Here is a 23,078-nt window from a genome sequence, read left to right as displayed (position 1 = left end):
AGTTTACTAAGAACTATTATAAATCATCACTTGCCTCATTAAAGAGAAATTTTTAACAAGGGTAATTATATCTTTTCAGATGTACGATTCTGAAACACTTTAAAAAAAACTATTGAAAGTTAATGTCAATACAAAGTGAGTTGAATAATTGGAAAGATGAAGATAATCCATGGCACAAAATTTTAAAACCTTGACATTGCTTACCAGATACGTCCTGTTGACAGAGCAGCTAAAGTATGGGAACGACCCCCACATAAAATGATGCTAAATGGTAACTAACTCTGTCACATGAAGAATGCCACACACGTGATGCACCTGTGGCTGGCACATTCCCCACCATCAGTGCAGGTGTGCCTGTGACAGGGCGCTTCCCTTGTCAGGCTGCAGGAGAAACCCGTTCTGCGTTACCAGTGGAAAGGAGCAGTGCGTGTAGATGGAAACTCACTTGAAGAACCTCTGCGGAGCGCCAGGGCCACACCCCTGCGTGTCTGCACTTGCCCTCTGCGGTCCCTGCCTCCTGTGCTTCCCTTAAATGCAGTCTCCACACTCTTCTCCTCTGGGCATCTCCGTCACGCCCCACGGCTTCAAGAACCCCTCCCCCCATCATCATGCTGTCACCTGTCCTCACCCTTTCGTCACAGACCAGGCCCCCATGCACCTGAGCATGCTCTCACTACGTCCGTCTGAAGCGCTTTCTCCACGTGCCTCTCCCCTCAGCTGCACCCCTAGTTCTGAGCTCTTCTTCCGAGCAAACCCTAGTAAGAGTTGCTGTCTTGGCTGTGAAAATCCACCCCTCACGTTCTTTCTGGAAACAACTCTCTTCAGGCTTCTGACTTTAATGTCCCCCAGATGCTCTGGTCGAGGTCCCTGGCGGCCCAAAGCTTGTGAGAAGTAAGCGTCAGCTCTCGAGGCCGCCTTCGGCGTGTCCCCTTGCCCCTAGGATGCCCGGCACGCTTGTCTGTCCCGTGGCTGAACTGGCTGCTCCTCCCTTGTTTTGTTTCGGAGTTTTTGTTGCTGATCCTTCTCTTTCCTCAGACGTCCCAGAGTCAGATACTTGAGGGCTCAGAGACTGACCCTTCTCTGTTCTCAAAGCACCACTTTGCTGAGCGCAGCCAGTCCTATGGCTTTAAACGCCACGTGTAGATGACAGTTTTAATTCTCCCTCTCAGCCCTGTCCCCAGAACTGTAGATGTAAATAGCCAAATGTCAACTCAAAATACTGCCTTGGCAAGTCTACGTTGGCCTGACATCTCCCCTGCAGCTGTCCCACGTGAGCTGATGGCAGTCGTCACGATGGCTAAGGCCAGACCCTTAGAATGCACTTGACCCCTCTGTTCCTTCCCATCTGTTCTCGGCAGTCAGGAGATACTCTGGCTTCTGCCTGCTTCAGACTGTGCTCACAGCTTCTCAGCTTCTGTTGTAGTTACCTGGTCTAAGCTTTTAGCATATTTTGCCTCAGTTCCTACAAAAGCCTGCTCACTGGTCTCTTTTATCCTTCTAGTGTATTGTCAGTAGGTGGCCAGAACGATCTTTTGACAATATAAGTTAGATAATGGCAATGTTATACCCCAGGCCACGGAGCAGTGTTCTCAGTGACTAAAAATATCTGGCCTGACGGTCTCCAGCCACCCACCTGCTGCTGACTCCTTCCTGGCCCTCTGACTCTGGGGTCACTGTCAGGATGCACTGTCCTGTCCTCTGCCCACCTTCCTTCCCAGGCACATGCCTCTCTCACCTCTGTGTCCAGCAGCCTTCCATGGCCTCCTCTCTCACCTCTGTGTCCAGCAGCCTTCCGTGGCCTCCTCTCTCTAACTCTCCTTTCTCTTTATGTCTCTAAATGTGCCATTTTACACACGATATGATTTACTCATTACGTTCATTGCTCATAACAGCAGTAGCCTTATTAGAATTTAAATTGAATAGATTCTTTTTAATGAATGAGGGTTGAAAATGACCTTTCGTTGTGCAGATTTACTTTACCCGTAATTTTTTTTAACATTTGCTTATACTTTGAATTTGATACCTCCTACAGCTTTTGCTAGAGTTGAACACGGAAACTCAAGAATAATTTGTCAGTTTCCTAAGTAGAAAAACACAGAGGTTAGAAAGAAGCTACATTATCAGAAACTTTGGAGATTCCTACAGGTGTTTGTTGTGTTAATGGCAGAAATTAACTGTGACACAAATGTAAGCTCCAAGTCCCCTCCTGTCCCCCTTCTTGGTTTTGAACATCTCTGTTTTATGTTACTTTTTTAAGCGCAAAGGACTGCTGATTGCATGTCTGTGTCATGACCTGGACCACAGGGGCTTCAGTAATAGCTACCTGCAGAAGTTCGACCACCCTCTGGCAGCCCTCTACTCCACCTCCACCATGGAGCAGCACCACTTCTCCCAGACTGTGTCCATCCTGCAGGTGAGACGGTCAGACCTCCCCCTGCTCTCCTAGGAGGGGTCTTAGAGATAGCAGTTCCTTACAGGTGAAAAGGAATATTCTTATGACTTCCTTTAAGACAGCCATATTTTATTGTAGAACTTTAGAATTACACTCAAAATTAAATGATGATGTTTTGTGGATTAAGAATCCCATTCAAAGCTTTGAATATATGGATTTTGCAAGAACATTTCTTTTTTAGTTGTTATGTCAATAAGTACATATGCCCTAAGCAAAATTTATTTTATGTAGTTTTTAAATCAATGATATGGATTGTCATATTCTTGACTCAGAAGGTATAAACAGTCTATCTTAAATGTCAGGAAAATCCCTTTTCTTTTTTTTTTTGTGTTTTATTTTTCCCTTTATTGCTTTTAACATGTTTTTGATGGTTGATCTAGAATGACCACGTGTCTCATTTCCACGTAAGACATGCTTGCTTCTTCTTTCTTAGGTCTTTTCCCTCAGACTGACCGGCCGGTAGTTATCACGTCATGATGGTTTCCTATCACAGACAATTTTTAAAAATATGATCTGTGTTTGGCTTGAAAATAGTGGGCCCTATGTTTTTCTCTCATTGGGAGCATCTAAGGGAACTGCTTCGAATGTTCACAGCCCCCCAGGGAGGCCCTCGCAGAGACCCGTCCCACGACTGGCTGTAGGCAAGTCACAAAAACAGAAAGTCTTCCCCACCGTGCAGGTTTTCTTTCTCTGATCAGCCTAGGGCCTTCTCTAAACACCAGGGTGTTCTTTCCCCTCTCAGCTGCCCAAAGGCTTCTCTGAGTGTCCCCTCGTTTGGCCTCACTGCTCCCGTGGTTGGTTGTACTTACTTGCCCAACTCTGGTTTCCTCAGGCCTAAGAAGGTGAATGGTGAATGGTTCCCTCAACTGTGGGTGCTGCCCTGACCACCTGCTGGGTGCGAGCCAGAACTGCCACCCGTGCGTCATCTTCAACCCTCTGGGTGCTCCCACTGCCCCATGGGCCAGTCCTGTCCTGACAGTGGGGGAGGCTCACCCTGCCACCATGTGCCCTGACACCACTCCTTTCTGTTTTTAAATAGCATATGTTGAGGTTTCTATGCTTCTATGTACCAACATACATAGACATTTAAACAGGATGTAAGATATGTGCAAGTGTGTGTACTAAAGCACGATGTTTTGTAAATAGATGAACACTCTAGAACAGCGGTTCTCAACATGTGGGTCGCGACCCACAGGAACTGTATTAAAGGGCCACGGCATTAGGAAGGTTGAGAATCACAGCTCTAGAACTTGATGACATTTTATATCCACTCTGACCTCACTCTTCATTTGAGGCTCTTTATTGGTGTAAGAAGAAGAAGAAAAGCTGTAGATGACATCCTGTTGCCTTTGTTTAGAAAGAGGATTTACTGAATGAGCATCTTGGGCCCTAAATGAATTGTTTCATTTGACTGTGACGTTTTCAGCAATTTACTTACAAAGGAATTTAAATGGCTTTTATAAAGTTTCTTTAGAAAACCTATTTTAAATAAAATAGAATAAAACAGTTTTCAAGTAGGCCATAATTACAAAGCATATTGCCACTCGGTAGAATAAAGCATAAGCCATGTGACACAGCAGTTACACAGAGCTAGAGGGCGTGGCGAGGAGCCAGACCTCCCTGAGCTCTAGAGAGCTTTGTCTCAGTTGCTGCCATCATGGCGGAGGTCCATGTGGTCTGGCTCGGTTCTGGCAAACCCTCAGGGATGCGGGCCTTGCAGATTACATACTGTGGTGGTCCTAAAATGATCAGAGTGTAGTACCAGGAACTTACGGCAATAAATGAAGGCCAGTTGGGGAATAGTTAGATTCCAAATATTAGGGATGAAATTTCGGTCATTGGTGAACCAGGAAAAATTTGTTCTTTTTGGGAAGATGCTGCACACGTTACAAGAACAAGAAACTGGGAGGAGGGACCGGGCATTGCACCAAACTCAGATGAAAAGCACCAACAGGTTTAGAAACCAACTGCTACATTGGGTCGACCAGAAATCTCCTCATGTGAGAAATGTGCTGGGGTCATAAGTGCCAGTTACATAGGCAGCAGCATTCAGGAAAGGGTTCCTTCCTTTTCTGAAAATTTTTGTACTTTTGGCTGATTTTGCATTTGTGCTGAGGATACTTCTCTGAGTGTTTTCCTCAAATCTATCTAATTGTACCTTGAAGTTCAATTCAATAACAAGTGTATTTATTGAGCACTTTGTACGTCCAACACCTATTTTAGGCATTGAGGTTATGAATATAGCAAACACACATCCCTACCCTTCTGAAGCGCACACAGGCGAGGCCGAGGGAGGGCTGTGTCCCTGGAGTTCTGCTGTGCGGTGGTGGTTCTCACTGCCCCATATGTTGCCCTCGTAGCTCTAAGCCAGTCGCCAAGGGCCCTTAGGCCTGTGCGGCTTTATCCTGGCTCTCCGTAAGACTTCCATCTCTAGCCCTGAGCTCAGCACTCACAGACGCCTATCTTTTGCCTATGATTTTTCCTTAGACACTTTCTCTTTTTGTATTCCCATGGCAGCAACCTCATTCACCCAGGGACACCAGGGACACAGGTTAGGGTAGCATTTCTGCCTTCTTTATCCTTATTTCCTCTTCCCCTCATGCAGTCACCAAGTCCTGCCCATTTTATGTTTTGTCCAAAGACATCTCCAAACTTGACTGATAATGGTGATTTCCTGGAGTAACAATAAAAATTCCAATTTCCAGAGTCATAAAAGTGGGACAGAATACTGTCTGTTCTCTGGCATGAATACTGCCACTGCCTCTGTTTACCCACAGAGATGTTCCTGCTGCCTTCTTGGTCTCAGCAGGCAGGTGATCTTCACCTCCGTTGCTACCCAGGTGATCGTGGGTCTGGAACTATTCAACCTCTGGTAGTAAAGCCAGATAAAATACAACAATTCAGTGTGGAACCTTTGGAAGTGGTTCCCAGTCAGGGTTCTTGCAGCTGTGTGTGCGTGTGGCTGCACGTCATGTCTCCTCGTCCCCAGCGCAGCTTTCGCTGTGGCTGCCTTGTTACCACTCGGTCATCTGGGCAATCAGAGCAGAGCTACTGGCCAACACAGTGACGGCCACAGCAGAGAGAACCATGAAGTGGTCTGAAAGGTACCCGGTAGTCCAGCAGGCACAGAGAGGCAGGTGATGCGTATTTGGTCACACTGAGAAGGAGGCCGTGGCAGTCCCTCGCTGAGCGGGCAATGGGAAGAGGTTGAGTCATGAATAAAGTAATCAGGACTATCAGAGCATCCGCAGAAGGGATAAAGCTGCCTTCTCCCCTGCTGAGAAGCCTCTTGTCACTTAAAGTTGGGCATCAGGACTGTTTTCCTGGTGACTGGGGCCTATCACCTCACAGAGGCCCTTGCAGGCATTTGGCCGAGAGGATGTCCCCACTTGGAGTGACATAGTATGTGGTATGCTGGCCTCGGACCACGACAGCCCCTCAGTGGCCTGCGCCTTCCCTGCGGGGTGTCCCGTCTCAGCCTTTTCTCTCTTTTGATTGTTTTACTGCCTTTCTGATCACCCATCGCTGTTCTACGGCATGTGTCTCTCTAACCATCCTCCACACACATGCCTGAGCGTGCTGTGCTCTGCTGACAAGCCTCAGGGCTGTCCACGGTCTCAGGGAGAATTGTTTGGTTTCTCAATTGATATATACAATTTTTTAGGAAGGGCCTCTGGCTGTTTCAAGACTACAGCGCCTGCTGTGGTGTTTCAGTTCACCCCCTTCCTGTCCCAGCTGCTGCTTGTGTTCAGGCTCAGCCGGGCGTGGCTGCCCAGGAGAATTATTTCATAGCAGTGCCCTTCACCCCGCCGTGTGTGCCCCAGGCATATTTGTGTCATCCTAGGGTTTTGGTGTTTTTGTTGTTGTTAAATCACATTGAAAGTTTTGTGAGCTTCGCTTTCCACCTCCTGTGACTCATAAGCAATGAAGAAAGTCAGCTCCCCTACTCACCTCTGCAGCCGCAGTCCCCCGCAGCACTGGCGTGCGAAGGCAGAGCGTGGGTCGGAGGTGATGCCGTGTAGGCAGATGGGGTGCGCAGCGCTCCGAGACCAGAAACGGAAGCCTTGGTTCGTTTAGGGCCAAGGAGGCAAGGAGAAGGCCTCGAGGAAGGGGAGCCCTGCTGTGAGTAGGAACTCCCAAGGAGGCAGGCATCCTTTGTTTCCTTGCGGGAAAGTTACTAACTTACCATCAGCAGTTGTGATAGAACCATTCTGGCTGGAATCTTAAATTATTGTTTCTCCTCCTGCTATAGTATTAGTGATTATTGTGAACTCTGACGTGTCCTTTGTCTATCTCCTGCCTTCTGGGAATGCCCCATGTTAAGTAGGCAAAAGTCAAAGTTTTAAATAGCAGACTAATTAGAAATACTCATTGTAAAGAACATTTTCTTAATTTTAACTCCAAAATCTGTATCCTTAATTATAATACTAAAATGCTTCCTAGTGTGTGAGTTGATGCCACATACTAGGTGAATAAATTTCAAAATAAGTATTATGCGTATGCGTCTTTTAGTGGCCTTGTTGTCATGAATGCTGATGCGATTACTTTTTTCATTCCAAAGCACCTGATGGTTCAGCCCATACCTGTGGCTTCCATGACAGTGATTCACAACTCAGTTGGTGCAGCACTGCTGGGGATCTTGGCCTGTATGCCAGCAAACAAATGTAGAAATGTGAGCTTCCAGGCCCCACTGTAAGAAGCTCCTTTATAGAGCTAAGGAGCATAGAGCTTCTCTGGAATTATTCATGATTAGTAATACTATTATTAAAACTTTCTAAGGAAAGATAGCCTGTGATCCTAGTATTAGTAATACTATTATTAAATGTTTCTAAGGAAACAGAGCACTCTAGGAGGTTGAGACGGGAGGAATGCTTGAGGCCAGGAGTTCAAGAGCAGCCTGAACAAAAGAAAGACACTGTTTCTACAAAAAAATAGAAATAATTAGCCATGCTGTTGGTTCATGTCTGTAGATGCAGCCACTCAGGACAAGAATTCCTTGAGCCCAAGAGATTGAGGTTGCAGTGAGCTGTGATGACTCCACTGCTCTAGGCTGGGTGACAGAGCAAGAGTCTGTCTCAAAAATAAATAAATAAATAAAATTGAACCCACAAATTAAATAGATCTTATTATCTCAACCTTTTTAGTTTCAACAAAAGCTTTATCTCAGTTACAAATATAAACTTAAAATTCTCAGAGGAATAAATTATTGTAAAAAGTTTTTTAAAGATTCATATATAAAAGAATAATTCTTAGATAAAAGTATCTAAATTCTCCGTTTTGGGGTCTTATTTATAGTGGTAACTTGCTATTTCTCATCTCCCTTGAGACTGAAGGAGAAGATCTCCCTGTAATGGAAGTTTTTGATCTGTTTGAATAAACATGTTCAGGCTGTGGGACATTTTCTTCTAGTTTACAGAAAAGTAGATTATTGTTCATCAGCCTTTGCTGTGATAAGACACCACCTGAAACGGACAAGGATATAGATGCCTTTTTAAGCCCATTAAATTCAGTATAATATGAAAATTACTAAATTTTTAAATTAGTTAAAGAGGACTGTCTTTAACTTAAGTATTTTCCATTTTCCACTCCTTTAACTATGAGAATTATCCAAGAACTAGGTCTGTCTAAATCACTGGAGTTTTATGGCAGCAAATGACTTCACTGCTGAAATAGTTTAACTGGTGACTTCACTGTTGTAGCTTAAGAAGACTCCGAAATGCCATTTTCATCACTATCATTTCAAACTATTCTTTTGTTCCTCTGAAGCCTATCATTACTGTGCCAAATGGTTTTGCCTGACTAAATTGTTTCAAATAATTGAAAATGTTGAGAGATCGGCTCTTGTGTTTGTTATTGGCGGTTTATATCTGTGTTTTCTCCGTAGTTGGAGGGACACAACATCTTCTCCACCCTGAGCTCCAGTGAGTACGAACAGGTGCTCGAGATCATCCGCAAAGCCATCATCGCCACAGACCTGGCGCTGTACTTCGGAAACAGGAAGCAGCTGGAGGAGATGTACCAGTCCGGGCTGCTAAACCTTAATAATCAGTCGCATAGGTAACAACAACTTTAAAAAGCTGAGAAGCCCAGAACGTGTTATCTGGAGTAAATTGATATTTAAGAAAAGAAATGTAATTTGGCGTAACTTTATAATTGAAAAAAGAAATGTAAAAATTGCTTTTTGTTTTATGTGCATTTCATTTCTATTTACTTTTTAGACATTTCATTGTTTGACAAAATTGATGATTGATATAGTGTGAGGATAATTAAAATACAAATTTAAATTTAAATGATCATGCAACAGTTGGCACTTTTAAAGGGAAAGACTGGCAGTTCATTCTCCCAAGATCCTGACAGGTTCCTTCTTAAATTTATTATAGTCCAGAGTTCAGTCATTAGCAAATAAAAATGGATTCCTTTTTCAGAATTCAAATCCCATTAGCCAAGGTAATGTGATTGATGGCCTTCCATTTTACTGATCTATAAATATATATCACAGTCACAAAGGTCAGAATATTGGCACTTCATGAGGTCAGAATCATGTAGGAAGCCAAGTAGCAATCAAAAGTTTGTTTCAAGAACATGAAATTAGAACAAGGAGGATTAGATTAATTAAATGTTCTAGTGGCATCAGATTAATTAGACACGTTTTTCCCCAAGGAAGAGTATCTTTCCTAGTGGGTTCAGAACTATGTCAGGTATGTTCGTAATGCACCTGGCCACCTATCTGTGTATTAAACTCGAGTTCATCGGCTAACCTGCCATCTCCCCTTGGCAATTCCTAAGAGGATGGACCATCAGCTTTTGCTGCTTTGACTTGCTGCTACTGTTTCCAGGTCCGATGTCATCCTTTTCTTTAGACTTGCGAATGAACATTACTGGTTCCATGCTAGTGACACTGGACTTGGATTTGTTTGTTGGTGGTTTGCTGTATCTGGTGGTTTGCGTTATTTCCTCTATAATTTATTAAGTACTGACCGTGATGTTTCTATCTGAAAGAAAGACTATGTTTTCAAGATTTTAGAAGCAATTCATTCAGTTACCCCAAATACAAAATATTAGTTTTATAAACGAATGTAGATACTCACGTATAAAGTTGACCTTTTCAAGAATAAATATCATTTGTATGATGATATTGATGCCTTTGATTAAACAACAGTTGTTTGAGAGTCAACTTATCTTCAAACAGAAAGAGATCCAGATCTTGTAGAGCTTAAAACTTATGCAATTTTGGGAACCTTAATTAAGAAAAGCAATATGAAGGAAACTTTTATTCACATAAGTCAGTCTGAGCACATTTCCAGAGTCTCTTCCAGGACATTGCAATGTGGTATTGTCAGTGAAGGGGCCGTAAAGGACCATTAGGGTGTTTGGGCCTATCTCCTTTGACTCTTGCCAAAGTGAGAAGTGTGCTGTACAAGCTTCGTGTCTGTGACAGTTTGTGTGTAATTCTTGTTCCAAGACGTAAAGAACAGGTGTGTGTTCAGGGCTCTCTTTCCTGATGTGGTTATGATGTCAGGGAAATAGGCCCATCATGGAGGACCCTTTGACATCTTGAAACTCATGTGCTTCCTTTTCATTAGGTTATAAAAGGAATCATGTAATTAGTATCAAGTTTCTTGAATATGTCTTTTTAGCAAAATGATTACAATAATTGCTATTATAAAATAGAACATTTAAACATCTACTTGCAAATAACATCAGGTCTGGTGTTTAATGCAGACATATGTGTTAGTGGTGTACACGGTATACTTAGACATGTTTAAATGTTTTTTGGACACGTAATTTTAAAGGTAACGCACATTGAACAATTCAAAGAACACAGATGTGTAAAAAAGCACAAACTATGTTTTTCTGAACTTCAGTGGCATCTATTTCATGTAATGTCTTCTTATACACATTCCCATGTGTTTTCAAAGGAGTGTGTGTGTGTGTGTATGTGTGTGTGTGTGTGTGTACACACAGTGTGTCAGGGCATACCTCGGAGATCAAACCACAGGAAGGTGAGTCTAACACATGTTTTGGTTTCCCAGTGTATATAAAAGCTGTATTTCTGCTATACTATCGTCTATTGGGTATGCAATAGTATAATTTAGATATTATCATAATGGTACAATAACATCTAAAAATACATCTTGAAAAATGCTTTATTGGTAGAAATGCTAAAGATGGTTTGATCTTTCAGCAAGTTATAACTTTTTTGCTACTGGAGGTTCTTGCCTCATCGTTGATGCCTTCTGGCTGATCAGGGTGTGGTTGCTGAAAGTCAAGGTGCACGTAGCAATCTCTTAAAGCAAATTTGCCCGTCAGTTGACTCTTCATTTCATCAAAGATTCTTCTGTAACTGTGGATGCTGTTTGAAAGCATTTCATTCACATAGAACTTCTTTCAACATTGTTCTCAATCCTCTCAGATCTTGCCTCAACTTTTTATAATAAGTTTATAGAATATTCTGAATCCTGTGTTTTCATTTCAACAACATTCTCAGTATCTTTACTGGGAATAGAATCAATTTCAAGAAACCACTTTTGTTATTCATCCATTTTTAAAAATTTTCAGATTAATATGAGGGTGTGCACAATTAGATTATGTTATTTGCATTTGTAATCTGAGTGGTAATTTTAAGAAGCAACTCCTGATCTATCCCAGTTTTATCGTGAGATAAATGATATGAGCAATTCAGTCATATCTTCTGGCTCCACGTCTAATTTTAGTTCCCTTGTCATTTATACCTTATCTGTGGTTATTTCTTCTCCTGTCTTGAATTCCCCCAAGTCAGCCATGAGGGTTAGAATCAACTTCTCCAAAACTCTTGTTAATGTTGATATGTTGAGTTCCTCCCAGGGATCACAAATGTTCTTAATGGGATTTAGAATGGTGAATCTTTTCCAGAAGGTTTTCAACTTACTTTGCCCAATTCCGTCAGAGTAATTGCTATCCACGACAGCTATAGCCTTGTAAAATGCATTTCTTAAATAATAAAACTTGAAAGCCAAAATTATATCTTGAACTTGGGCTACAGAATAGACATCATGTTATCAGGCTTGAAAACAGCATTCTTCTCCTTGTGAATCTCCTCTGGAGCTCAGGGGTATCCAGATACATTGTCAATGAGCAGTAATATTTTTCAAGGAATCTTTTTTTCTGAGCAGTAAGTCTCAACAGTTGGCTTAAAACGTTCAGAGAACCATGCTATAAACAGATGTGCCATCATCCAGGTTTTGTTATTCCATTTCTAGAGCACAGGCAATGTGTCTTTTGCACAATTCTAAAGGGCCCTATGATTTTTGGAGTCATCAATGAGCACTTGCTTCAACTTAAAGTCTCCAGCTACATTTGCCTCTAACAAGAGGGACAGCTTGTTATCTGAAGCTTTGAAGCTAGATTTTGACTTCTTTCCAGGCACGAAAGCCCTGGATGGCATCTTCTTCCAGTAGCAGGCTGTTTTACTTACACTGAAAATCTGTTTAGTCAATTAACCTTCATCAATTATCTTCGCCATATCTCCTAGACAACTTCCTGTAGCTTCTACATCAGCACCTGTGGCTTCACTTTGCATTTATGTTCTGGAGTTGGCTTCTTTTCTTACCCCTCTTGAATCAGCATCTGCTAATTTCATATTTTTCTTCTGCAGCTTCCTCATCTCTGAGCCTTCATAGAATTGAAGAGAATTAGGACTTTGCTTTGAATTAAGTGAATGTTTGTGCCCGGTTTTATCTATCCACACTACTAAGACTTTATCCTTACCAGCAAAAGCCTGTTTTATTTTCTTATCATGCATGTTTTTACTGGAATAGCACTTTTAATTTGCTTCAAAACTTTTTCTTTGCCTTCACAACTTGGCTCACTGTTTGGTGCAAGAAGCCTTCCTTTCTTGGCTTCGACATGCCTTCCATTCTAAGCTTACTCATTTCTAGATTTTTATTTAGAGTCATGTGACTCTTCCTTTCACTTGACTATGTAAAGGCTATTACAGGGTTGTTAACTGATTTAATGTCAATATCGTTATGTGTCTGGGAATAGGGAGGCCCATGGAGACAGAGAGAGAGGGAACAGCCCTTCAGTGGAGCGCTCAGAACACACAAAATACATTTATCAATTAAGTTCTCTGCCTCATTAAAGGGCATGGTTTGTGGTGCCCCAAAACAATTAAAATAGTAACTTCAACTGATCAAAAAAATCACCGTAACAGATATAATAATAATGAAAAAGTTTGCAACATTTTAGGAATTGTGAAAATGTGACAGAGACACAGAGTGAGCACATGATGTTGTAAAACTGGCAGATAGACTTGTTCAGCGCAGGCTCACCGTAGACTTTCAGCTTGTAGAAATGCAGGATCTGTGAAGCATAAGGAGGCCACGTGGAGCAGAGCAAGCCGTGGCACGTCTGTGCACACAGACGAAGTTCTCTGAAGAGTCCGTGGAAGTCACACTCCTACACAGGGCGAAGACTGTTTCTCATTAAATATGTGATCCCTGGCTGCTCACCGGGTGAAGATCTCTTCGTGTTTAGTTACACTTATTCCTGCTTCTGGGTATTTGTCTACTCATGACCTTAGTTTACTTTGTATTGAATTATTTACTTTTTTATAAACCAGTTTACATTCTGTGTTTTTGTTAAGGACATTAAAATTATCTGTAATATATCACAAATACTCTCTGGGTAATTTTCAAAAATTTTATTCAGATTTTCTTTTGATTACAAAGACATTTAGTTTCATAAGGCCAGATCTGTCATCATTTCTTTTTATCAAATATCATAGTACTTATAAACATTATTTAAAATTTTCTTTAGAGGCGGCGCCTGTGGCTCAGTGAGTAGGGCGCCGGCCCCATATACCGAGGGTGGCGGGTTCAAACCCAGCCCCGGCCAAACTGCAACCAAAAAATAGCCGGGCATTGTGGCGGGTGCCTGTAGTCCCAGCTACTCGGGAGGCTGAGGCAAGAGAATCGCTTAAGCCCAGGAGTTGGAGGTTGCTGTGAGCCGTGTGAGGCCACAGCACTCTACCGAGGGCGGTACAGTGAGACTCTGTCTCTACAAAAAAAAAAAAAAAAAAAATTTTCTTTAGAATTTTTATGATTTTAATTTTATGTTTAGTTCTTAATTCTTCTAGAATTATATTTTTATAAACATAATTTTATTTATTCCTGTTAGGGTGAACCAATACCATGAAAGAATAATCCATTTTTTTCTACTGAATTGAATTTATTACATTTTTATATAAACCCAGATAATTCTTTGGACCCCTTAAGCCATTGATTGCTATTATATGTTCCTCAACTTTAATCAAGCTGTTTTGATTACTATAACTGTGTTGAAATTTTATCGTATGTACCTGGCAAAATAATCTTTATTTTTATTTTCAAAAATTTCATGGAAATTGTCACTTTATAGATGCATTAAAATTTTTTTCTAAGAAAATTCTTAAGTTTACAGAAAAGTAGAAAAAATCAAATTATACTCATGCCCACTACTTAGATTGAAGAATTGTTAACATTTTACCATATTTTTTTGCTACTCTGGGGGGAAGTACCATTTTGATGTAAATGATATACTCCCTGACCCTTCACCCTTCACTGTCAAAACATCTGTGTCTTTCCCTTTAAAGTGCCTTGTGAGGAGCATACTGGAGACTCGCAGTGACCGCTATTTGCATTTAATCCCAGTGCATTTCTGTGCGTCTGGTTATCTTGTTTTCTTTTTGACCCTTTGTTCTCTGTCTTCCTTTTTTCAAGCTAATTAGAGATTTTGTTTTCTTTTTTAGTGTTCTGTTCTGTACCTTCTCTTGGCTTTTATTGTTACACCTTCAAGTACTTCCGTTTACAGTATGCCTTTTTTTAGTCCATTTTGAATTAATATACTTTCATTTTTATATAATGTAAAAAACTTAAAAATCCAAATTTAACTTACACTTATTTTTGAATTTGCTGTTATTGTTGACATATACATTGGTATTGTCTCTATATACGTTGTACATACCACCACAGGTTGCTAACAAATGAAGCAATTGATTAATTATTAAAGAAATTAGAAAATTGCTTTCCGCTTTTTCATATATATAAGAAACATTTTCACTGCTTTTTTTCCTTTTGTATAGATCCTTATTTCCATCTGGTATCACTTCACTTCAGCCCAAAGAACTTCCTTTAACATTTTAAAAATGTGTTGATAACAGATTCTTTCAGATTTTTTTAATGTGAAAATGCCTTTATTTTGGCTTCGCTTTTCAAAGATATTATTGCTGGATTTAGACTTCTAAGTTGACACATGTGCCTCCAGCATTTTTAAATGTTGTTTGATTGTCTTATGGTCTCCCTCTTTTTTGATGTTTTAGTTGATGAGAGGTCCCAATCTCCGTTACTGTAATTCTCCTGTACGTAATGTGTCCTTTTACTCTGTCTGTCTGTTGTATTTACCCTTGTCAGGGTTGTTTGAGGTTTTGGAGTCTGTGGGATGCTAATTACTTCAATGTAATTTGGGAAAATTTCCACCATTATATTCAGCTATTTTTTTCTACCTCATTATATCATTTTTCTTCTCAGACTCTACATTTCCGCCATCTGGGGTCCTCTCTGAGTTTGTCTTGTTGGCTGATGTTTCTCTAGACCCTCTCGTGGTTCCCATTTCTTCACAGGTCTAGTAGCACCTCTCTGTGCCCTGCACTGTGCGTAATATACTCTGGTATCTTTTGGCCTCTGTTATCCTCCTCTGAAGGCAAGTGACATGGCCAGGGACTCACCCAGAGCACGTGGATACACCCCTTTGGGCTTTGCTGGGGTCCTTCCATTTCTGTTTTGTTGTCAGTCTTCTTGTCAAGGCCTGGGGCGGAACACGGTGCCTTTTGGAATACTTCTGCCTCTGTGGTTTCTCTCCTCTGTGGATTTCCACTCTGCACTTCTGTGTGCTCTGGTAGCCCCAGACCCCAACCTCTCCCATGCTGTGGGATTTTATTTAGGATTTTATTTGCCACATCCTCTTAGGAGAAAAACTGTATAAATGTGGGTCTCGCCCAGTATAGTTCCCTTCCTTCGAAGGTAAAATCCCCTCCAACTTACGCCTCCTTTTAGTAGCTGAACAGCATCTTCAAAATGCTTCTTCTTTTGTCTAGAATTTATCATTGTTTATTATCAGAATCCTAAAGTTTCTTTTGTAGTTAGCTGCTTAATTGTGTCTTTTTTTTATCAGTTGAAAAGATTTATTTTAGTTTCTTAGATTTTTTGAGACATACAATCATGTCATCTGCAAGTAAGTATCATTTGTTCATTACTTTTCTGATATTTTACTTACTTTGTTTCTCATATGACCATAGGTGTTTGTAGAACCTACAACACAATTTTGGATCACAAACACACATCTGATGTGTGTATGACTGTAATAGCCATGACTTTAGAATTGCACTTTTTAATGTAATATTTGAGTATTTTGATGAATCCTTTTTTATCATGTGTGAGCTTCTTTTCTGATCTTAATTATGTTATTTTTAAGAATGTTATCAAATCTGGCTCAGCACCCATAGCACAGTGGTTACAGTGCCAGCCAATGCACCAAGGCTGGCGGGTTTGAGCCCGGCCAGGGCCAGCTAACCAACAATGACAACTGCAACAACAAAAAATAGCTGGGCGTTGTGGTGGGCGCCTGTGGTCCCAGATACTTGGGAGGCTGAGGGAAGAGAATCGCTTAAGCCCAAGAGTTTGAGGTTGTTGTGAGCTGTGACGCCATGACACTCTATGGAGGGTGACATAGTGAGATTCTTTCTCAAAAAAAAAAAAAAGAATGTTTTCCAATCCATATTCTCATTCCATTGGTACAAGGTTTTCCTCTAGTTTCTCAGTATTACTGATTTCTTATTTAATTAATAGATTTTGGCCATTCTTAATCTTTTGGACTCTATTTTGCATAGAATTAGTTCTTACAATACACTGAGAAAATAAATTTGTCTCCCTTTTTGGGCAAATTTTCATGTAATCCATTAACTTTGCAATATGGTTGTCTTATTTTGTACTATATCACAGTTTGCTATTAGCTATTTATCTTTATTTCTGAGATGGAAGAGTTTAAATACATTAAGTTAGCCATTCTGGGAAGGTTAGTGTTCCCTTGTGAAATGTTGTATCTGCTGCCTTTTTAACTGGAATATCTTTAACAAACTTTCAAATATCTTATGGCTTGGGATTTTGTTTTTTCCACTTTATTCCACCTCTTGGGCAGAAGAAGGTTTTTCCAGAAAGCCATCTTTTTTTCCTTTAGATTTTCAAATTCATATAAAAATATTTGTGCAGATGACTCTCACTTAAGATTTATTTAATCTTACTAAATTTGTAATAACATCTAATTTTCAGTGTTTTATGTTTTTATTTTTTCCTTAGTTTCTTAAGCAGACTTGCCTGAGATTTTTTAATTATCCCTTTTTTGTAAACTAGTTTTTACAAAATTTATTATTTATTTTTGTTTCCTCTTTTATTAATTGTCACTTTTATCTTTATGTTTTTTACATATTTTATTTATTTATTGTTTCTCTAATTGTATAATAATATAGTGGTCAGATTATATGTGTTATCATCTGATTATTGATTGAACTAATCCAGGCAAGTTTTCAGTCTCATACTTTCCTTTTCCTTAGTTTTTACGTTACCTTTAATTCCTGATTTTGTTCCCTCATTAATGTAGAGGCTATTTTCTGATTTTCAAATTTTTTTTTTTTTTTTTTGTAGAGACAGAGTCTCACTTTATGGCCCTCAGTAGAGTGCCGTGGCCTCACACAGCTCACAGCAACCTCCAACTCCTGGGCTTAAGCGATTCTCTTGCCTCAGCCTCCCGAGTAGCTGGGACTACAGGCGCTCGCCACAACACCCGCCCAGCTATTTTTTGGTTGCAGTTTGGCCAGGGCCGGGTTTGAACCCACTACCCTCAGGTATATGGGGCCGGCGCCTTACCAACTGAGCCACAGGCGCCACCCGATTTTCAAATGTTTTGAATTGCTTTTTTGTTTTGTTTCTAGAGATTATTTTTTATTATTGTTAAAAGACTGTGACCTATAAAATTATTAAAGTTTGTTATTGATCAGTATTTTCTTTTTTACTGAGACATAAAAATTTTTATTAATACAACTTTATTGAGATATAATTAACATACAAAATATACCCATTTTAAGTTTCAGCAAACGTAACTACTACCACAGTCATAGTCAAGATATAGAACATTCCTATCTGCACATCATCCCTTTCCATCCAAGTTTCCTGCACCAGGCCTGGAAAACAGCACGTTCTGTGTGTATAGATTTTATTGTGTTTTAGCTTCTTCAGGCTGCTTAACAGAATAGCACAGATGGAGTGGCTTAAACCAAACACATACTTCTCACATTCCTGGAGTATGGGTAGTCCATAACCAAGCCAATGACAGACTCAGTATCTGGTTGGAGCCTGTTTCTTATTCGTAAATAGGCACCTCCTAGCTGTACCCTCTCCTGGTGGAAGGTGAGGCATTTTCTAGCTATAACCTCAGCCAGTGGAAGGGAAGAGGGAACTTTATGCAGGTTGATTTATAAAGCCACTGATCCCATTCATGAGAGGTCTACCTTCATGATTGTAAGGGGGCACAAACATTCAGTCAGTAGCAAATTGTGTTACCTGCACCTACAAATAAATAGACGCACACTATGTGCTCTTTTGTTTCTGACGCTCCCTTCCTTCCTGATATTATTATGGCTGTTCTGGACTCTAGCAATTCCACTCAGAGAAGCTAGCTGGGATTCTGTTGAATAATCTAGAGATGGATTTGGGAAGTATTGGCATTTTAACAATATTGAGTCTATGAAGATGGATGCCTTTGCATTTATTTATTTATTTAATTTATTTATTATTTTTATTAAACCATAGCTGTGTACATCAGTATGATCGTGGGGCACCATACACTTGGTTCATAGACCGTTTGACACATTTTCATCACACTAGTTAACATAGCTTTCGTAGCATTTTCTTAGTTATTTTGCTAAGACCTTTACATTCCACATTTACTAGGATTCACATATACCCTTGTAAGATGCACCGCAGGTGTAATCCCATTAATCCCCCTCCCTCCACCTACCTCCCCCCTCCCTCCCCTCCCTTTCCCCTTTCTCCCTATTCTTAGGTTTTAACTGGGTTATAGCTTTCATGTGAAGGTCCTACATTAGTTTTATAATAAGGGTGAGTACATTGGGTACTTTTTCTTACATTCTTGAGACACTTTACTAAGAAGAATATGTTCCAGCTCCATCCATGTAAACATGAAAGAGGTAAAGTCTCCATCTTTCTTTAAGGCTGTATAATATTCCATGGTGTACATATACCACAATTTATTAATCCATTCGTGGATCGATGGGCACTTGGGCTTTTTCCATGACTTAGCAATTATGAATAGGGCTGCAATAAAGATTCTGATACAAATATTTTGTTATGGTGTGATTTTTGGTCTTCTGGGTATATGCCCAGTAGAGGAATTACAGGATTGAATGGCAGATCTATTTTTAGATCTCTAAGAGTTCTCCTTATCTCTTTCCAAAAGGAATGTATTAATTTGCATTCCCACCAGCAGTGCAAAAGTGTTCCCTTTTCTCCACATCCACGCCAACATCTCTGGTCTTGGAATTTTGTGATATAGGCTAGTCTCACTGGAGTTAGATGGTATCTCAAAGAAGTTTTGATTTGCATTGCTCTGCTGATTAAAGATGATGAGCATTTTTTCATATGTCTGAAGGCCGTGTGCCTGTCTTCTTCAGAGAAGTTTCTCTTCAAGTCCCTTGCCCAGCCTGCGATGGGATCCCTTGTTCTTTTCTTGCTAATGCCTTTGCATTTATTTAGATGCTCTTTAATATCCTCCAAAAACGTTTTCTAGTTTTCAAGTCCAAGTTTTGTGGTTATTTTGATAAATTCATTACTAAAGATTTTCATTATTTTTGATACTATTGTAAATAGAATTGTTTTTGAATATCATTTTCACATTGTTTGTGGTGAGTACTTAGACATATAACTGATTTTTGTACTACTGATCCTGTATGTTGCAACTTTGATGAACTCATTTATCACTTCAAATAGTTTTTGATCGATTGCTCAGTCTTTTCAAGGTACCTACAAATCATATCATCTTCAAAGAGAGTCTTAGGATGCTCTCTCTTTTATGTTGGCCTCTTCTTTCTTTTTATTTTATAATTGGCATTGCTTGTGCCAAATATAAGTAGCAAGATCAAATGAGCAGTTCTTATTCCTAAAGTCAGGGGATCATCTAGTCTGTGGTCACTCCGTGTGACGTTAGTTATGGGTTTTCACAGATGGACAGCGTCAGTGTTAGTAAGTTACCTTCTTATGTTTATTTATTTATTTATTTATTATTAAATCATAGCTGTGTACAATAATGCAATCGTGAGGTACAATGTGCTGGTTCCATATACATTCTGAAATATTTTCACCGAACTGGTTAACATAGCCTTCATGGCATTTTCTTAATTAGTGTGTTCAAACCCTTATACTCTACACTTAGTAAACTTCACCTGCACCCTTCCAAGATGCACCCTAGGTGTGGACCCTCCAATCACCCTCCCTCTACTCTTCCTCCCCCTCCCTTCTCCTCCCTTGCCTCCTTCCCCATATTCTTGTACTGAGATTGGGTTATAGCCTTCGTATGAAAGCTATAAATTAGTTTCATATTAGGGCTGAGTACATTGGGTACTTTTTCTTCCATTCTTGGGATACCTTGCTAAGAAGAATATTTTCCAGCTCCATTCATGTAAACATTTGAAAGAGGTATAGTCTCCATCTTTCTTTAAGGCTGCATAATATTCCACGGTGTACAAAGACCACAATTTATTGATCCATTCATGTGTCGATGGGCACTTGGGTTTTTTCCATGACTTAGCAATTATGAATTGGGCTGCAATAAACATTCTGGTACAAATATCTTTGTTATAATGCGATTTTTGGTCTTCTGGATACACCTAGTAGAGGAATTATAGGATCAAATGGCAGATATATTTTTAGATCTCTAAGTATTCTCCAAACCTCTTTCCAAAAGGACCGTATTAGTTTGTATTTCCACCAGCAGTGTAGAAGTGTTCCCTTTTCTCCACATCTGTGCCAACATCTGTGGTTTTGGGATTTTTGTGATGTGGGCTAATCTTACCGGAGTTAGGTGATATCTCAAAGTAGTTTTTATTTGCATTTCTCTGATGATTAAGGATGAGCATTTTTTCATATGTCTGTAGGCCGTGCACCTGTCTTCTTCACAGAAGTTTCTCTTCAAGTCCCTTTCCCAGCCTGAGATGGGATCACTTGTTCTTTTCTTGCTAATATGTTTGAGTTCACTGTGGATTCTGGTTATTAAACCTTTGTCAGAGACATATTCTGCACATATCTTCTCCCATTCTGAGGGCTGTCTGCTTGCTCTACTTACTGTGTTCTTGGCTGTGCAGAAGCTTTTTAGTTTGATCAGGTCCCAGTAGTGTATTTTTGATGCAGCTTCAATTGCCCGGGGTGGGGGGGGGGTCCTCCTCATAAAATATTCGCCCAGGCGATTCCTTCAAGAGTTTTCCCTGCGCTTTCTTCTAGTATTTTTATCGTTTCATGTCTTAAGTTTAAATCTTTAATCCAATGAGAGTCTGTCTTAGTTAAAGGTGAAAGGTGTGGGTCCAGTTTCAGTCTTCTACAGGTCACCAGCCAGTTCACCCAGCACCATTTGTTAAATAGGGAATCTTTTCCCCATTGAATGTTTTTCATTGGCTTTTCAAATATCAAATAATGGTAAGTAGCTGGATTCATCTCTTGGTTCTCTATTCTGTTTCGTACATCTACCTCTCTGTTTTTGTGCCAGTACCATGCTGTTTTGATCACTATTGATTTATAGTATAGTCTGAGGTCTGGTAGCGTAATTCCTCCTGCTTTGTTTTTATTTCTGAGTAAAATCTTGGCTATTCAAGGTTTTTTCTAACTCCATATAAAACAATGTATTATTTTTTCGAGATCTTTAAAGTATGACAATGGAACTTTAATAGGGATTGCATTAAAATTGTATATTGCTTTGGGTAGTATAGACATTTTGACAATGTTGATTTTTCCCAGCCATGAGCATGGTATGTTTTTCCATTTGTTAACATCTTCAGCTATTTCTTTTCTTAGAGTTTCACAGTTCTCATGTTCTTTGTCAGATAAACTCCTAAATATTTCATCTTCATTGGCGCTACTGTAAATGGAATAGAGTTCTTGATTGTTTTTTCAGCTTGGCTATTGTTGGTATATATAAAGGCTACGGATTTATGGGTGTTGATTTTGTATCCTGAGACGTTGCTGTATTCCCTGATCACTTCTAAGAGTTTTGTAGTAGAATCCCAGATATACAATCATATCATTTGTGAAGAGTGAGAGTTTGATCTATTCTGACCCTATATGGATACCCTTGATCGCCTTTTCTTCCCTAATTGCGATGGCTAAAACTTTCATTACAGTATTAAAGAGCAGTAGAGACAATGGGCAGCCTTGCTTGGTTCCTGGTCTGAGTGGAAATGGTTTCAATTTAACTCCATTCAATACGATATTGGCTGTAGGTTTGTTGTAGATGGTCTCTATTAGTTTAAGAAATGTTCTTTCTATACCCATTTTCTTAAGTGTTCTGATCATCAAGGGATGCTAGATATTATCAAAATCTTTTTCTGCATCGATGGAGAAAATCATATGGTCTTTGTTTTTTAATTTGTTTATGTGCTGAATTACATTTATACATTGACGTATATTGAACCAGCCTTGAGACCCTGGGATAAAACCGACTTGGTCATAATGTATAATTTGTTTGATGTGTTGCTGGATTCTGTTTGTTAGGATCATGTTCAATATTTTTGCATCTATATTCATTAGTGATATTGGTCTATAATTTTCTTTTCTTGTTGGGTCTTTTCCTGGTTTGGGGATCAGGGTGATGTTTGCTTCATAGAACGTGTTGGGTAGTCTTCCTTCTTTTTCTATATTTTGGAAAAGTTTGAGTAATATAGGTACTAGTTTCTCTTTAAAGGTTTGGTAGAATTCTGATGTGAAGCCATCTGGTCCTGGCCTCTTCTTTTTAGAGAGATTTTGTATAGTTGATGCTGTTTCCGAACTTGATATAGGCCGGTTCAACATTTCCACCTCATTCTGGCTAAGTCTTGGGAGGTGGCATGCTTCCAGGTATTCGCCAATTTCCTTCAGATTTTCATATTTCTGAGAATAAAGTTTCTTATAGTATTCATTAAGGATTTTTTGAAATTCTGAAGAGTCTGTTGTTATTTTGTCTTTACCATTTCTGATTGATGAAATTCGAGATTTTACTCTTTTTTTTTCCTGGTTAGGTTAGCTAAAAGTTTATCTGTTTTATTGACCTTTTCAGAAAACCAACTTTTTGATTTATTGATCTGTTGTATAATTCTTTTGTTTTCAATTTCATTTAATTCTACTCTAATTTTGGTTATTTATTTTCTTCTGCTGGGTTTGGGATTGGAATGTTCTTCCTTTTCCAATTGCTTGAGATGTCCCATTAAGTTGTTAACTTCCTCTCTTTCTGTTCTCTTGAGGAAGGCTTACAGTGCTATAAATTTCCCACTTAGGACTGCTTTTGCGGTGTCCCAGAG

General features: G+C 39.7%; 1 protein-coding gene across 2 annotated transcripts in view; it reads left to right on the top strand.

Moving 5' to 3' along the window:
- PDE10A (phosphodiesterase 10A) overlaps positions 1-23,078 on the top strand; it is a 233,315-nt gene that overhangs the window by 174,161 nt on the left and 36,076 nt on the right. For both annotated transcript variants that reach the window (XM_053592323.1, XM_053592324.1), the window contains exons 17-18: positions 2,258-2,413; positions 8,337-8,509. In XM_053592323.1, coding sequence (XP_053448298.1) covers positions 2,258-2,413; positions 8,337-8,509 — 329 coding nt within the window. The remainder of the gene's footprint in view (positions 1-2,257; positions 2,414-8,336; positions 8,510-23,078) is intronic.

Source organism: Nycticebus coucang, chromosome 5, assembly GCF_027406575.1.
Source record: "Nycticebus coucang isolate mNycCou1 chromosome 5, mNycCou1.pri, whole genome shotgun sequence".
NCBI classification, from domain to species: Eukaryota; Metazoa; Chordata; class Mammalia; order Primates; family Lorisidae; genus Nycticebus; species Nycticebus coucang.
The sequence above is the reverse complement of the archived record's forward strand: the minus strand, read 5'-3'. Positions and strand labels throughout refer to the sequence as shown.